At 46.6% G+C, this 18,664-nt stretch overlaps 1 protein-coding gene across 2 annotated transcripts in view; it reads right to left on the bottom strand.

Moving 5' to 3' along the window:
• Positions 1 to 12,001: 12,001 nt before the first annotated feature.
• SCAMP4 (secretory carrier membrane protein 4) overlaps positions 12,002 to 18,664 on the bottom strand; it is a 72,660-nt gene continuing 65,997 nt past the window's right edge. The window contains exon 7 of one of the 2 annotated variants that reach the window (XM_085639459.1): positions 12,002 to 18,319. In XM_085639459.1, coding sequence (XP_085495585.1) covers positions 18,143 to 18,319 — 177 coding nt within the window. In that variant the 3' untranslated portion in view covers positions 12,002 to 18,142. The remainder of the gene's footprint in view (positions 18,320 to 18,664) is intronic. The other variant, XM_085639460.1, reaches the window with a different exon arrangement.

Below are 18,664 nucleotides of genomic sequence, written 5' to 3'. Positions count from 1 at the left end.
GAGTACTTAGACGCCGCCCTCGCGCGCTGACGTCAGTTCTTGTACATAGCTTTCCGCGCCAGGAACGCAGAGCCATGCAAAGACCGACACTGGTGCCAAAAATAAAATCTAGGGGCCTGAAAAGGATAACCTTAACCCTAGATGTCAGTTCGCAGAACGGGGAGGATGGGTGGGTCGGTGAGGAATCTAACTAACTAATGTTTCTTACAGATACATCGTTACCGAAGGTAAGTCACTTGTTCATCTGAAAGAAACACGTTAGTTAGATTCCTCACCTTAGAATAGATACCCAAGCAATACCATCCCCGGTGGTGGGTCTGCGAACCAAGATCACACCAGAAAGTCCTGGAGGACAGAACGGCCGAAGAAGCCATCCCTCCGGACTTGGCTGTCAAGGCAATAATGTCTAGCAAACGTGTGTAGCGAAGCCCACGTTGCCGCCTGACAGATGTCCTGCAAAGGGACTCCTCGTCCCAAAGCAGTAGTAGCCGCTGTGGCCCGAGTGGAATGGGCGCGCAGCCCAACAGGAGGGTCCTTTTTTGCCAATGAATAGCAAATTTTGATGCACAAAACGACCCACCGAGAGATGGTCCGTTTGTGCACAGCTTTGCCCTTCTTAGCACCCACGTATCCAACGAAAAGTTGGTTGTCCACCCGGAACTGCTTTGTGCGGTCCAAATAAAAGGAGAGCGCACGTTTTGGGTCCAGACGGTGGAGCCTCTCTTCCTCTTTGGAAGGATGCAGAGGCGGAAAGAAGGTGGGCAAGGTGACAGACTGCCCAAGATGAAATGGAGTCACCACTTTCGGAAGAAAGGAGGGACGAGGCCTAAGGACAACCTTGTCCGGATGAACAGAGAGAAAAGGAGGCTTTGAAGATAAAGCCTGGAGCTCACTCACCCGTCTAGCCGAGGTGATGGCTACCAGAAAAGCAGTTTTAAGCGTCAGCAGACGAAGAGGACAATTATGAAGAGGCTCAAAGGGAGCGCACATTAGAAATGTGAGAACCAGATTCAAGTCCCACTGAGGCATTACGAAAGGGACAGGAGGGAACGTGTGAGTAATGCCTTTCAGAAAGCGTGTAACAACAGGGGACTTGAAAAGAGAAGGCTGATCAGGAAGCCGCAAGAAGGCCGAGATGGCAGCAAGATAACCTTTCAGGGTGCCCAGGGCAGATCCCTGCCGGGCCAAAGAAAGAAGAAAGAGGAGAACCTCAGAAAGAGGGGCGGAAAGGGGATCCACAGCCTTTGCTGTGCACCATGCCACAAATTTGTTCCACCGGCAGGCGTATACCGTCTTTGTGGAGGGACGCCGGGCTGCCAGAATGATATCACAGACTTCAGGAAGCAAGTCAAATGGCATCAACTGCCGCCGCTCAATCTCCACGCATGGAGGTGGAGGCTGGACAGGTTCGGGTGGAGGACCGTCCCCTGCTGCTGGGACAGAAGATCCTCCCGAAGGGGCAGACGTATCGGAGGATCGGTCAGCATACTGAGTAGCTCGGGATACCAGTACCTTCGTGCCCAATCCGGAGCCACCAAGATGACTTGGGCCCGGTCGTGCCTGATCTTCTTCAGCACTCTGGGCAGAAGTGGTATAGGCGGAAAGGCGTACAACAGACCGCAACTCCACTCGCGACGAAAAGCGTCGCCGAGCGAGTGCCGCCTTGGAAATTCCAACGCGCAGAACTGCTGACATTGCACGTTCTCTTCGGTGGCGAATAGATCTAACCAAGGCTCTCCCCACTGCTGAAAGAGACCTTGCGCCACTTCGGAGTTCAGACGCCATTCGTGATCCATCATGCACCGGCGGCTGAGTTCGTCTGCTCTGGCGTTCAGAGAGCCCGCCAGATGTTGAACCACTAGGGTGACGCCCTGGTGTTCCAGCCATGTCCAGAGGCGCAGAGCCTCCTGACAAAGGGTCCACGACCCCACCCCGACCTGTTTGTTGCAATACCACATGGCGGTGGTGTTGTCCGTGAACACCTGCACGACACTTCCCCTGACAGAGGGAAGGAAGGCTTTCAGTGCAAGCCGGATCGCTCTCAACTCCAACAGGTTGATGTGGAGACGAGACTCCGCCGGAGACCAGAGGCCTCTGATCTCCGCCTCTCCCATATGGCCACCCCATCCCAGGAGGGACGCATCCGTCACTACGACATGCTCCGGTTGGGGAAGGGAGAGGCTCCTGCCCGTGACCCAATCGCGGTCCGTGAGCCACCACTGCAACTGCTGTGCAGTGCCCTCCAAGATCAAGACGTGGTCGGACAGGTTGCCGTGATGCTGGGCCCACTGAAACTTCAGATCCCACTGCAGAGCCCGCATGCGCCGCCTGGCGTGATGCACTAGTAGGATGCAGGAGGCCATCAGCCCCAGAAGCCGCAACACTAGCCTGACCGAAACCCAGGATAGAGGCCGAAAGATGGGAATCAGGGCCTGTATATCCCGGACCCGCTGTTCCGGCGGATAGACCCGGAACTGCGCCGAATCGAGAACCGCTCCGATGAAGAGGAGCTTCTGAGTGGGGCTCAGGTGTGACTTCGGCACGTTGATGGAAAATCCCAGCAAATGCAGGAGATCCGCCGTAGTCTGGAGGTGGGAGACGACTGTCTGGGGCGAGCCCGCCTTCAACAACCAGTCGTCGAGATAGGGGAAGACTGGAACCCATGATCTGCGCAGATGAGCTGCGACCACCGCCATCACTTTCGTGAACACCCGAGGGGCACTGGTAAGGCCGAAGGGGAGCACGGTAAACTGAAAGTGCTCTTGGCCCACCGTGAACCGCAGGTAACGCCGGTGGGCCGGCAGGACGGGAATGTGGAAATATGCGTCCTGCAAGTCCAACGCTACCATCCAGTCTCCAGGGTCTAGGGCAGCCAGAACCTGAGCCAAATTTAACATCTTGAACCTCTCCTTCCGGAGGAAGGCATTGACGTTCTGGAGGTCCAAGATAGGGCGTAGGCCCCCTTTGCCCTTCTTGGGAACCAGAAAGTAGTGGGAATAGCAACCACGACCTACTTCTGGGCTCGGAACGCGCTCGACGGCCTCCTTGGCCAAGAGGGCCGAAACTTCCTCGTGGAGAAGACTCAAATGATCCCCCGAGATACGGTGGTGCAGTGGTGGCATGGCTGGAGGGGTCGTCTCGAAGGGGAGGGAGTAGCCCCTTCGGACGATTTGCAGCACCCACCTGTCCGATGTGATGGACCGCCAGTGGAGCAGGTGATGGCGAACTCTGCCGCCCACTGGCGTGGAATGGGCCTGAAAGCACGGACTAGGAAGGCTTTGAGGCGGATGCTGCCGGGGTGGATGTGGGCTGACCGCGTCGGCCTCCGGAACCGCCTCGGCGGAAACCACGTCCGCGACCAGGTTGGTTCTGCGGCTGGTGGCTAGGCGGACGTGAGGAGGCACCCCTTCCTTGGCCACGAAAGGGGCGAAAAGCGGAGGTGTGCGCCCGTGGAGCCCAGAGGCCCAAGGACTTGGCCGTAGCCCGGGAGTCCTTAAAGCGGTTCAGCGCACTGTCCGCCTTCTCACCAAACAGGCGAGTGCCATCAAAGGGCATGTCCATGAGGGTGTTCTGGACATCCCCGGAAAATGACGTGGACCGCATCCAGGCGTGACGTCGAAGCGCCACCGTGGTGGAAATCGCCCTACCTAGCGAGTCCGTCGTGTCAAGCCCACATCGTATGGCGTGTCGTGCTGCATCCCTCCCATCGGCCAAAGCCTGGGTAAGACGTGTCTGGACCTCCTCCGGACACAGGGGCAGCACGTCCTCCACCGCATCCCACAGGGAGTGGGAATAACGGTCCAAGAGACATGCGGTGTTCAAAGACCGCGCCGAGTCTCCGACGGCGCCGGGGCCGGAGCCGCCGGCCCGCAAGGTCGCCCAGTCGAGTCCGCGGGGCCCGAAGGCACGCCAGCGGGCGTCGACGGCGGGGCCAGTTTCCTCATGGCCTCAAGGCCGCCGGCGTCGCGTCAGTCCCAGGGACCGGTGGGTATGGGGACTTGCGCGGCGCCTGCGGCTCCGACGGAGCCGCGGGGGTGGAACCACCCGGACCCTCGGCCGAGTCGCGCAACCGGCGTGGGGAGTCCGAAGAGCGATGTCGTCTCTTGGACTTCTTAGAGTGTTTAGACTTACCCGACGACTTGGAGCCCGACGATCGATGGTGGCGTCGGCTGCGGCTCCGCGAGCGATCCTTGGACCTCCTCCTTGACCGGGATCGCACACGACGCGGAGCCGAAAGGCGAAGCTCGAGAAGCTTGCGGGACCGCTCCCGCCTAGCCTTCGAAGTCAGGGCCTGGCAGTCAGAGCACGACTCCGCGTCGTGGTCGGGGCCTAAACACTAAAGGCACCGGCGATGGTGATCGGTCACCGACATCAGTCGATGGCAATCATCGCAAGCCTTGAACCCAGGCCTCCTACCAGCACCAGACGTCGATTGACAGGATCAAAAAGGATCAAAAAAGATTTAGTCAAAAAAGACTAAAAGGGGTAGCTCTCCCAGATCTGCGCTTACTGGCGCGGAAAAAGAAGAACTGACGTCAGCGCGCGAGGGTGGCGTCTAAGTACTCCGACGACGTCATTCCGGCGCACGACGCCGACGACGGACGCGGAGCCGCAGACGACGCCTAGCGACGCGCAAGGGGTATTGCTGACGAAAAATCTTCCGGATCCGGATCCAGTCTGACGCCTGGGGATATTCTAAGGTGAGGAATCTAACTAACGTGTTTCTTTCAGATATGAACACTCAAGCACCAAAGTGGAAAGATACCAGTAGTTAGGCACCGCTCCATGGGAGGAAACAAATGATAACAAAGAGGGACAAAGAGGAAAGATTAACCAAAAGCAAGCCAGCCTTTTTATAGGACAATCAAACTCACAAATAAAAAGCAATGGGCGGGCTGTAAGCCCACAAAGTGTATATGACATGTCTCGAAGGGACCACGAAAGCACAGCATAGGCTCAACCTAAGAAGGTTGTTAACTGTGATGCTGCGCAGAATGAGGGCGGGGTGAGTGAGCAGAGGGGCAGAGTCAAAGGAGTGGGTTTAAAAAACTAAATATTTTGTAATCTTTTTCAGTCTTTCACTTTCAAGTAAGTACATAAATAATAACACACAGCTTAAATGACAAATACATGTAAGTTAATCAGTGGGAAATACAATATTGTACATTATGAAACCTCTATTACTCAATGCACTGCAGAAGTTTGTGTGTCACCAGAAAGCCACAAAATAAAATCCTGGTTGGTGTAGCAGAGCTCAGTGCTACGAGAGCCCAGTCGGTGACAGAAAGCACTGTTAATATACATAATTATTTTAAACTTGCATTACACACTGTTTAAGATAGACTGCTACAAATTGGGGGAAAATGTTTAAGATAAAGTGATTCCAAAATATATATTTTAGGAATACCCAGACTCTATGTAGTGCATTTATTTTTTGTAACTGTGCTTTAAAACCACACACTTCACAGCCTTGCACAATCACCCAAAAAGAATAATTTCTGGTCATCAGGTAGCTTTAAGTAACATCATTCATTTAAGTCAATACCTCATCTCCAGCACCCTTTATAACTGCAGATTAACCAGTTGTGCACATTTGCCTTTCTTTCACACAAGCAGACACCCTGGCAAGAAGGCATTTTAGCTGTCTGCCCCTCCCTCTGTTTCACTGCACAGGAGACACTCTGCCTTACACTTCAGCTGAAGAATTTTAGCTATTGGAATTAACTGTCCTAGGACGGTAGTCTTTTAATAAAAACATAGGGGTACTGTTTTTCTTCATTTAAAAAAGTATGGGCATGTCACGCCCCTCAGATCCCACCCACTTCGACCAGTGACCGCTCTCTTGGCTTTCCTTTCGGTCACCTCTCAAGACAATTCAGCATGCCTGGTCAACGGCAGGAATGACTCGGAGTACATTACATCTATTCTGGGAGACCTCCAATAGTTCTTCCTCCAGGGCACTTCAAAATGGCCTCCGTCGCACACAAAGTGCTTCACGCCTCAGTCTTCCCATATACCTGAGAAACAAACTCCACACTACAGGAGGATAGAAACACTATGCAAATCTAGCTTCCTACTGGAAATCCCCTAAATCAAAAACTCTGAGAAGAGCCGTCTCTCTTGTCCAGCTCCCAGAACCTGAATCTCCTCCCAGAAGAACTCAGGCTCGAATGTCTTAGTTTTATGAAAGTCTATAAACTTATCTTTCAAACGTCTCCCAAAGACAGAAGAATAATGTTCGTCAGTCCTCTTTCCCTGCTCTCATTTACTCTAGTCTGAAGTATTCGATTGTTACACGTGAAGCACTCGGAAGCCCATGTAGCCAGGTCCACACTATATAGATTTTGTAAAAAAAAAATAATAATAATGAATACATAATGTCAGCGTTACTTGCGATCATTCATCTGGTGAAATGTGTTGTATTTGGATAATTTTAATAAAACTGTCAAAGCTTATAAAAACAAACTATTGGTGTTTTTTTCGTGGAAAAGAGCAAATGTTTTTCTGTAAACTAATTGTGGTCTAAACTAAAATGTATAATTGTTGAAACACAGTAGGTGGTTTGTGATTTACATGCTAGTTATGTTTTTGAAATGTAATCATGAATGTGTTAATATGTTTTTAGGGAGCTCTTTGTAGGAGAGTAGGATCTGCACTTATGTTGCCCCCACTTTTTTTCTGATGTATACACTGGTTTCTGGCTATAGTCTGGCTGGGTCCCTGCTAATTAGGGCCCCAGTCTCACTGATCTCTCTAAACAACTTGGTGTGCATATTAGATGCACTAGTGATTGGATACTGTGGTACCTTATGAGCCCCTGGTATATGGTACCTTAGGTACCTAGGGCATTGGTACTTCACAGGCCTACCAGGGGCTGCAGCATGTATTATGCCACCCCTGGGAAGCATTCCACCCTTCTAGAGGGGATGACATGTACCCACTGCACTAAACGGTAGAAATCTCTTAGAGCCCTGGCATCACAAAATGGATGCCACCAGCACAGACACTGGGCTGCCCTCTTGCTGCTGACCGAAACTCGCAGTGGAGGAAGCCCAACAAAAGGCATCCTGTCACAGGGAGGTGTCACCACCTCCCAGACAGGATTTAGTGTATTGGAGCTGGGTGGGTGCACTCTTAGAGTGCCTTTGAAGTCCTGCACTGGGGGAGCAGTAGGCTCCTCTGTGCAAATGCCAGCTCAAACCGGTTCAGGGGCTACCTGCCCCTGCTCTGGTGCAAAACTGGACAAAGGGAAGTGGGTGTAACCACCCACTACCCTGACCCTCCTAGAGTAGTGGTCATAGAGCTAGTCCCTCCCCTATCTTCACTATAAGATAGCAAGCATTGCCAATGCAATCTAGATTACCCTGGATGACGCTCTACAAAGAAGAATCCTGGCCCTTCGAGGTTCCACTATCTCTGGAAGACTGAAGAATCTCCCTTGGAGTCAAGGAGTGACTCCCCTGTTTGGCAGGCACCTGTAACTTCAATCGACAGTTGCAAATTTCACCGCTCCTGCCGGAGTCCGAAGTCCCTGCATCCCCTGAAGTGGATTTCCTGACCTCTCGATGGCCATTTTGAGTCCCCAGCGAAGCTGTGGCATCTGGACCCCACGAGTGACGAGGAACAGCAATACCAGGGAACCGTGCACTGATTTTGAGTGCAAACCCTAAACAACGTTCTACGAACTTGTGCTTTGGACCATCTGTAGTCCAAGTCCCTACCAGGTCTGGTTCCAAAAATCAGCGGCCTACCCCGTCCCGAGTGACCGTGGGCTCCTGTGAAACTTTTCCTGCAAAGGCGTCTTCGCGGTTACTTGCCCGTTGGCTAGTGACTCACCCGAAGACTTTCCAACCGACTTCAAGGGCTCTCCTGGGTGCTCCGGGCCTGCCCTCACTTACCCTCGCTGGGTAATTCCATCAGACCTTGCTGGTCTGCATCACCGACTATCTTCAGTCCACACGAGACTTGCAGTTGCCAAGGCTTGTTGGCTCCAAACCGGTTGCAGACACCGTCATCAGCTGCAGACGGCGTGGGACCCTCCGAATCCAGCTGCTGGTCATCGTCGATCCCTCCTGGACCTCGTGAGCGAAGAGACAAATCACCATCGACGACCTGAAACAACGTGACATCAGTGGTCATCCATCCTGCTGGCCACTGGTCACTGGCAAGTGACTTTGAACACTGTCCCCTCAATTTTCAGGTCCTCTTCACCTTCAATCCACCTTCGGATTCCAGCGGACACCTCTTCAGTCGTCTCAAGGAGCAAGTCTTCATTGGTCTCCATTGAAAACAGCATCGCGACCCGACACCAAAAGACACCTATGCACCCGGCTTCCCTGGGTGAGGTAACTCGTGCACTCCGGTGCCCAAGTGTGTGTTGTCCCTCGAAATACTTACCCTGTAAGTGGCTTGCTTGTTGACTTCTTCAAAGTGCCCTAAAACTTTAAAATACAAACCACGACTTGCTCCATTGTAACCTATAGGAAACCCGCGGCTGTGTTTAGACACTGCACACGTCTCCCATGGGCTTGTTACTTACCTGCTAACACTGCAGTAGTGAATCCCCAGTGATTCCCAAGGCCCTAGGCTTTGTCATTTTGCAAGTCGACTTTTGTTAAACCATTTTCTTAGTATATGGTCTGGTACGCCCCTAGGGCTACAGCCATATTTGTGCTTAATTTATTGAGAACTGTTGACATTTGAATGTGTATCTGGGTTCTAATCTCATAAAGAGATTAGTAGAGTGTATCTAGAAATAAATACATATATATTTGATATATATACCTGTGTGGTGTCCTTTTCATTTGGTAATTCAAGAGATTAGAAGGTAAAACAAGCTGCTTTACATTCCTCAGAGACTTAGTCTGAAGGCTGCTCTCCACAGCTACCACTAGGATAGCTTTCTTTAAAAGGTTGTCTTAAACCTATCTACCATAAGAGTCGAATTGGACTGGTGCAAGGTGGCCACTATAACTAGTGACCAGCATATGCCAGGCCAACTTCTCACATCGATGGATACAAAATATCTAACACTATATTCTTTCATGATGAATCTCCCTACGTCAAGAAGTACCTACATCTCACTATCATAGTGTCAGGCATAATCTCACCTTTACGCTTCAATCTTTCCAAAACTATTTTGTTTTTTAATCTCCAACTGCTTTGTTTACTGTGTTGCTCCAAATATCAAATCTCCATTTCCACCCCAAATGTAATTTCATATCAAGCAGCCCCCTTAGCAGACCTCACTATTGCAGGGCTCCTAATAAAAAACAGTGCAAAAAAGTGGTGAAGCTATAGATTATGCAGAGCACAGTTTATGTCCTGAAGAAGGCTGAAGGGCAAAAAGAAAAATCACCACTTAGGTTCTCTGTCCTAGACAATGTCACAGTTACAAGATGCCGGAAAACTAGTCGTTCTGTAAGCATCTTTTCAGAGAAATTTGTAGATAGTCTTTTGACCCAAATATTTCTTGATTTGTAAACACCAACGACAAAACTTATTTGATATTTCTTAATTAAACGAAAATACAGCAAAACACCACAAGTTTACATTTTGGTATAGAAGGAATCAAAATCATTAATTTCATTTTGATGTGTGTGTGAATATATGCATTATATATGCATATATTATTTTATATACACACACACACATATATTGTTAGATTCCAAAAGTCTTATTTAATTGTACCCTTCTGAAAGTTTATTAAAAGATTTAAATTATACGTCTTCTTACTAATGTAAACGTGGCTGTCTCTATTTAGAAGAATACACTAATCATTCTCCAGTCTACTAAACGGGTACGCAATGTTAGCGTTTAACAAATACAACTCCAGCTTCTGTTGCTGCTTTTCAACTGCGTCTTAGTTGGACATCAATTTTTTGTGGACACACAACGTGGGTAAATCTATTCACAGCTATGCTTTGGAATCCCCACTGAAAAAGTCTGATAACATTGGAGGAGGCCAACATGTTTAGTAACATCTAAAAATGAGTATAAAAAAGGGTAACCAAGAACTTTAGGCCTTAAAATGGCAGCCGCTTGACACCCTCTGGACTATTGCACAAAGATGGTGAACGCTTGACTGCCAGCTACTTGTGAGAGTGGATATTCTCTTCATGCAGAAATAAAGATGGCCAGTGTCGTGTCAGGAAGCGGTATAAGCAGAGCGCGCTAAAGAGTGAACAACTACAAGTAATATTGAAGTCATTTTACAAACACATGCCAAGCTTTGTGATTAAACAGAAATTATTCCAGAACCCGGTCTGGGATACGCAGTGCTAAATGCCATCTCCACCCAGATTACCCTTGCACACAAAAAACATGATACCTGTGCAAGGAAAGGGACAACAGAACACTAAAGCAGGGGTGAATCCCTTACCACCAGTAACTGACATCCAATAAAGTTTTTTCACGAATGAGATCAGGAGTATGCAGAAAAATGGCTGCTCCAATGAAATGAAGCGTATTCACTCACAAGAGCAGGCTCTTCCACCTGAAAGTTGGGCACACCCACGCCTAGAAGGTGCTTCTAAAAGGCGAAGGCACCAGGGGCGACTAGTGGTATTAGCTCCAGTGGGCACAAATTCTGTACAACCATCTATTGACAATTTATAGCGACCACCCTTAACCTGTCCTCAGTGACTTTCAAATGTAACGGCGCAATCTGAAACTGTCTGCGGAGGAGTGAAAGTCGGACATACTTTCCACATTGTGTCTGATGACATTTAAACCAAAGCCACAGGAAGTGATGCTCTGGTACAATTCTTGAAGTTTCCAGCTGTCAGGCTGAGCCTCTAGACCACAATTATACACTGCTGCTTCCCCTGACCTTTAGATATTAGAAGGGAGTCTTCAAGGAGTCAAAATCACTCGTTAACAGCATCCACATGCATAGGTGTCTAAATACATGTCAATGTTAACACTAAGATCAGCTGCAAAGATTTGCTCTACATCATATCCTCTGATTGCAATATCAAAAACAGAGATGATAAAAATAAGTTTCATTCATTCGTGCTTGACAACTTGCCTTTGTGGACCACAGGTGTGTGCAATCCCTCTAAAGTGAATAAATGGAAGAAAGATTCTGGTCTGGTGCATAAGGGGAGTGATACAGGTAGGGAGGAAATTGTTTAGACCCATATTCTCAGTTAGGTGACACCAGGGTGTAAGGGCTAAATAAATGCACCATCCCGGCAAATCAGTAATCGCCCATCAGCACTTGGTCTCGTCATAACACTTTACGGGCTGCATAATGAGTGGTGGTGGTGAATGATTGCAAACAAACAGTTCTAGAATTCACCAAAGAGTTAGTTACCGCTGCGAGTTATGCAGGGTCACCGAGATGTGCATGGCAAATGGGTGCAGGGAATTACTGAGGGCAGTGATCCCATGTGAAGTCAACCCAACTCTGTAGCTGAAGCCCACCCACACGGGTAGGACGCTTCCATGAGTAACACAAATTGAGGATCCTGTTGATGGGAGACCAAGAGGGAATATTAGAAGAGGGGTCATTCAGAGATTAGGAGGACAGCAGGGGTGACTCGGACTCCTGGGTCCGAAGGTTACTGTGGTACAGCGAGTGCAAAGGCTAACAGAACACAAACATCTTTGTTAGATATGAATGATATCCGGTTAAAATAAAGTGTTAATACAGCTCTCTGAAATGCATCCACGCAATTGGGTTCCTCCATGCCTGGAACAAAACACATTTTGTATCAAACCATTGACAAAAGACCTCAGTATTTGAAGTTATTACACAGTCGTTTGATGTGTGCATTGCACGTATAATTATCACAAGCATTTTATCTGTGCTTTTATCATTTGATTATCATAAAGACTGGATGATGCAAAATTAAGTGCAATGGACTGCATCTCTCGCACACAAAGAACAACTTCGAGCAGCGAACACACACAATCAACCGTACACTAATTGGATGGCGAGAACTGCTCACGTCTTTATCCATGGCACGGCTGTTCCAATAAAACCTCCAATGGCCAGTTTTTTGTTATCCAAAGTACTATTATTTTTACTTTTACATGGTTATTTCTATATTAATCACATAACTTGAGCAATCCAAGGCTGCCTACCAAGGACACATTCTGACAGAGCTAAATTCAAGAACCATCATGAGAGACAGACAAAAAAAAAATCTGACAATAAAATAGAAAAGAAATAATTGTCTGAGGATTAGGTCAAACATGGCAGTACAACAGCAACAGTACAATGCTGCATATAAAGGCATTACAAAGAGCTACAACCTTTACTCCACAAGTCCATAGACTGAGGGAAGTATCTTCATATGCTGCATTCCCAGTCCGACAAATTCCCTTGATTGTTATTCCCAGCCGTTGCCTTCTCCACGAAAAGCAGGAGGGAAGGGTAGAGCATTGTGTAATCTCAGGATGAACCATGTGGGTGCTGCAGTAAATAAGAAGTCTGCAGCTACGCTATAGTAGCAAAGACAATTCCCGAGTGTCTGGCGGAGCTATAAGGTAATTGAGTTCTCAACTTGGCATCATGCAGCGGTCACTCCATAACCCCCTTGGTTGGCTCCCAATGTAAACATATTATAAGTATATGGTTTATTAATGCAGGACATGGTATTATAATGCAAGAAAGCTATTGCGTTGATTCATGACTGTATGGCAATTTATAATTCACTTTAGCAGAACGAAATCCCATTTGTAAACTTGACTCACTGAAGAGATGAAGTAAAATCATCGATTTTGTTGCATTTACGAAAAACTTGAGCTTAATGCATTGCCCTCTCAAAGCACTACATTTTTTCCATACATTTCACTTTGAATCATCCGGGTCTCACTTGATGTCAAGAGAAGATTAAGAGACACAGATCTAAAGAATAAACCTGCTTATCCCACTTTCACGTCAAAAATGAGCTAGGAGTAAGCGGGAGGATGAAGAGGGGCAGGGGCTTAGTTGCTTCACAAGGAACCCCGCAAAGGGCGATTCCAATATTGTTCAATGCTTTATCAACAACCGAGTCCCAAAAGAGTATACAATAGATAAAACAACCATACATTTCCAAGTGCTGATATCACGAGTTAATAAAATAGATATTTATATATGTACATGTGGATTAGAAAGCTCTAATAAGGCACTCCTCTAAAGTGATAAGATCTTTGCGTTCATAACTATCACTCCCTAAACTTAAGACCATTTTTTTTGTTTGAACTGTTTTGTCAGAGGTTCTTCTGTCTTTAAGCAACCGTGTGAACGTATCCCATGATTATGAAATTTTAGATTACAGGTTTATCATTCAAATCCAGTCTTGTGTGTGCTTTGCTATCCTGATCTTGGACCATTAAAGAGATTTTTTGGGCACTTGTTTATTGGAAAATTAAACTCACAGCTAAAGTGCTCTTGGTTGGTTTTGTGGAATTCAGGAGCGAGTCTGGGCAATATATAAATTATTTATCTTCTTTCCACAGTTTCATTATCTTTTGGCAATGTAAGAGTGCACCTCTGGTTTGTGAAACAAACGGTGCATTTTATTTCGAATTTGGAGCTATTTGATATATACGAAACCCAAATTCCGGCTAAAATTTGGACACCATCACCACTCTTTCACTGATATTGGCGAGGAATAGAATGGATAAACATCAGAGAGGCCTTTGTAGTGACTGTCGTACTCTTAATCATTGCTCTCCATGTCTTAGAATTAGTTGGCTATGGCTACTAGTGGGCACCACTCAAAAAAGCTTCTCCAAAAGGCAGCATCGCCTTTAATAGGAGCACAGCACAGCTAGACTTTGCGTCCCCATATGTGGTATCATCCTCTTGGTGTAAGGTAAGGGTTTCTTGAAGAAATGGGGATACATTTCAGATTCCACCATGGAATCTGGTCTGTCAGGGTACCAGCTAGGTGGCGTGAATCTTAGTTTTATTCTGCCTTCTCTTCTTGACAGCTGGTTTGATATTCTCGGACTTCCCCACCTGCCCTTTACAGTCCTGTGTACCTCATTAGCCAGACTCTGCATAAACCACCAGTTGATGGCAGGAGAGAAGATTCAGGGTCATTCTCGTCTGGTCCACGTTTCCATCTTCTTAGCTGTGGCTCTACAGCTTCTCAGTGGGTTTTGCTTCCTTCAGGCTTCCTCAATCCTGTCTTGGTTAAGCTTCTCCCTGTGGAATGGTGACGCATACATTCCACTATGCTGTGGTCCAGTGATATGATTTAGGCAGACCACCTTGGACCACTCTGGTTTTGCGTTAGCAAGAATCTGCTTATTACCCAACCTGAATAGACTGGACAATCATGTCTGGCTTCAGTGGGGTGTGCATACCTAGGACAACTGATCCACAAGGGAGAGTTGGGACCGGCCCCAGCTCTTCAGGAGTGTCTAAGGTCATGTTGCATGGCGGAGGCAATTGTGCTGAGGCTTGTTGCAGAGGCCATTCTGAGGTAGTCATGGTAAACTCTGGACCACGAGGTAGAGTGAGTACCAGAAGCTATTGTGATATGGCAGCTTTGTACGCTGCCATATTGGTGTATGGATGGACACCCTAGAAGTAGAGCAACCACTGTGTGCAGAGTACTTTCCCAAATACTCTCAGACTAGAGCGAAGGCCTTTGAGAACACACTTGGTTATGATGGTAGATGGTCTACTTTGATGAGGCTACTGAAGTCAGGATATTGGGAGGTACAATACATTCCTCCAGTCTCTGCATCACAGACACATTTCAGACCAAAATAAACATGTGAAGGAATTCCATCAAAAGAGAAGATTCGGGCTGTGCTTGTACAATATTAGCCAAATGCCCACAGGAGTGGTACGAAACAAAGAACTAACATTAAAAGCCTTGGACGTTTAGACCTTTTACATCTTTCAAGGCATTTAGAAGGAGAATTATTTTAAATCTCCTTCACCATCTCTTGCCCAGGATTTCACGAACATTGGAGGGACACAAATATATCAAATGGAGTTAAGGAAAATAACCTTTACTAAATATTGTCCAATGCCAGGGAACAAATGGTCTCTTCCTAGAAGTGGAAACAGTGAAAAAAAGAATTTATGATCCTAAATACATAAGACACTGGTTTCTTCTGCCTGCTGGTAGGAGTTAAAAAATAACTTTGTGGGAACCTCCAAAAAGAGCCCACTAACCTTTGGAAAGCCATTTTCCAGTCCTGTTGTTGCTACAAGTGGAGTTAACCAATAGGGAAGCAGCAAGAGTAGGACGTAGGACTACAAAGTAATAAAAACATATTTTAGGGAAAGCTAAGACTGAAAAGAATTAAAGTCGTAAACTGAAATATTTTAATAGGAGGGGTGTACAAAACCTTGCAGATGGATGATGGTAGTGTCTGCAATAAAGGCTAGAAGCTAGTCCAGTCTTTCCTATAGTATCTAACAAAATGTAAAGAAATTAATGTACATAAGTAACACATCTACTGCTTTCTCGGCACTAAAGACTGCGGCTTTGTGTTCAGAAAACATCCAGCTTTAGCCGCGTCTCCCAATGACAGTCTAAACTAGTCGCTAAATTTGTTTCTAATTCACAATAGCCAAGTGCCTCAGACAAATAAAACTGTAAGTACCTAAAAGTAAGATGTACTGGTTTGTACTGAAATGCGAACATAAAAAATATTTATGTAGTGACTGGTTACATATGGCACTCTTATGTCCTTCACGGTTAAAGTTTGAATTTACTTGGCTGTGTTCTACAATTGGCGGCCCTGCCTGTGAAGCTGTATGATAATTCTTATCTATGGTGACTTGCAATTGTGAGACTACCCCTTCGGTCCTATGAATCTTCCCTGAGGGTCTCCTACCAACCAGAAAATTTAATTTCCAACTAAATTTTCCAGGTTTTTGCTATAAAAAAATTTAGTAAAAAAGTTTCTCATTTCAACTATTGGGCCCCATCATTATTTACACCAACAGCATATGCCATGTGGTGGGAACATGCCATTTTTAAAGGACAGGTTTGGGGTTTTATAACTTGTCCTCCTTGCTACATTTTCACGAGTGTTCTCAAAGAACAGCATGATGCTTTGCTTGGGAGGTATGCATGGTCTCAGCCCGGGCTGAGGCAAAATCTAACCATTGTTGAGATATTAGGAAAAAACATCTTCTCGTAGCCTAAGACTTTCCGCCATCTTCGAAGCACACAGAAAACCCTCATCATTCAATTGGACTCTGGAGTCTGAGATCCATGTATTAAATACTGGCAAACTTAAGCGGTACTGCAAACATCTATCTATTCCAATTTCCAAGCTGCCTCAACATCAACACCTTCACTTCAAGTTGCCTCCTGAAAAGGTTCACCTAAGGGTACAGTTCAGTAACAGTCTTCAGCTACGTGTTAGTTTTGAAGTACTGTTAACATCCTTGCTTATGCCCTCCCACTGAAGAAGGCGGCTGCCATAACCCTGTGCCCTACCCCCACCGCCCTAAGGGCATAGATCCACTCAAGCTTCACACCGGGGATGTCAAGAACACCAACCCAAAAAAAAACATAGATACTCAGACTTTGCACATAATTCTAGACAGCCTGTGTTCGCCAACTGAGGAAATATGGGGAGGAAGCTTGTTTTTATGCTTCGTCAATAACAAGTGGTTTTGTGAAGCATGGAGCACTTCAAAGAGGGATATAAAGAGAAATGGTTCACAAGTATATTTATAATTCTGTGATTGTCGCAGCGGAATAACAGGCGTCTACAGTGTCTCATGCCACTATCTTAAAGACTGTTTTGGCAAACATCATATAAGTGCAAGCTGTTATATTTCTTGCACGCTCACCCACCCTCAACAAAATCGTAATAGATAACTATCATCATTTCATTAAAAAAAAAATGTAATGTTCACCCAGACTGTAAGACAACAGTTACCACCTACAAGAAACTAGGTGTTGTGCCACGCACAAAAATAAAGGCACTTCCTCATAAGATATGAGGACCATAGGCTGATCACCCCAGAGGGAGACCGGCCCAGATCCTCTGACCTAAATGACATAATTCTGGTCCTGTTAGCATATCCACAAATACCTTGTCTAAGGAGAGGATAGAATGGGATGGCCCCAAACTGGTTAGTCAAACAGCAGAATACGTGGTCCCAATCAGCCGAGCACCACAGACAATTTTCCAGCAAACCCTGCACCAGGAAACTAAGAAATCTAAATTGCAATCAATGAACAAAAAGTATTATGGATGACAGTCCAGAATATTTATCGAAGCAATATGGTCTGAGATGCTTCGCACAAGGCGTCCAGATCATCACATGAAAGCAATGCGGAAGGTGAACGGCACACTATCACAGCAGTGATGTTCCCCAACGCACTTAGAAATCAACATTGCTTGTATGCCAGGCTGCTTTGCATTTATGTCTGAATACCTGGCATAAGTGGCACAGAAGACGGCGCGGGATAAACTGGCCAGGCAGTGCAAGGATGTTGCTGGCACTGCACAAACCTCAACGAGGGTGGCCCAAACCCCTTCTCAAGCAGCCTGACAGCAAATCGTCACAGCACTGCCCGAGATCATCCCTGCCGCTGACTCCTGTTCCCGTCTTATTCTGTAGGCTATGTATAAGGGTATCGGAGAGGAACTGGAGGAGAGCGTGCCCATTTTCCTTTTCAAGATCTAACCGGATTAGGGGAAGAAGCTGAAACTAACAGGTAGAGTTAATTAAACAACAAGTTTTGCTTAGATTTACACCAGAAATGGTGAGTTTGACATACACTTTTCAAGTCAATATGGTGTTTCTTCACTGTAGTCACAATATTGATCATCGCAAAGATATATGCAAAGCCGACAGAACTTTATGCAGTCAACAAAGAGTGAGATGAATTCTCTGCAGGTTTTTCCCCTTGAGATACCAATATGGTCCCGTGTGTGCTTCCAACGTTTGGTCAAGTATAGCCCCAAATCCATAAAATTTCACAGCTGTAATTTAGCATTTTTTAGGACACGTATGCAAAAAAAAAAATTGGACATTTATCCTAGGCATGCTAAATGCTGCTGCATTGGCACAGAAAAAAATTAAGACTACGAAAACCAATTCGTGCATGATCTCTGAAAATAAGGAACAATCCAAAGTGTTTGTGGGAGGGGGTAATGAGTCTGTTGGCATGGCAACTGTTGCAGGACATGGACTCTTGGTGGAATAGATGCACATTCAAGGCCACTGGGTTGCTGCTGGGTAGTTGGGCACAGTAGGGTATTCGGGGAGGGAATTGCCAGAAAAATTGTTGTACTGAGCCTCTCTGGTGGGAGGGTTCTTCCATGTACCGGTGTTCCACTCATCCTGGGCTTTCTGGAAACTGCCTCCTCCCCCTCGGTACATCTTGTGAACCTGTGAAAATAGAGTGGGAGTGACAAAAAGGGAAAACATTAGAATTAACTCAAGGGCCAACTTCACTCTACCTCAGCAGATTGAAAAGTACCCATTACATTCAGTGTGACTTGAGGCGTGACGCGAAGGCTGACCTAGTCAGCAAGTTAAAATCAGAGGCCTCTCGAGGACAGCTTCTTTGGTTACGGCCGGCTGTTTTGTTATTGTTGCAGCACTTCATCTATTTTTCTAAAATACTTCTGTAGCTCCATGCAGTCATCTTTGCCATCCCCCAAATCTTTGAAAGAGAAGACATATAGCACAGAGTGTGACTGCATTTGCAGAGCCCCACTACTTGATCAATGT

The sequence above is a fragment of the Triturus cristatus genome, chromosome 12, assembly GCF_964204655.1.
Source record: "Triturus cristatus chromosome 12, aTriCri1.1, whole genome shotgun sequence".
Classification (NCBI taxonomy): Eukaryota; Metazoa; Chordata; class Amphibia; order Caudata; family Salamandridae; genus Triturus; species Triturus cristatus.
Note: the sequence above shows the minus strand (reverse complement) of the source record. Positions and strands in the feature narration are given on the sequence as shown.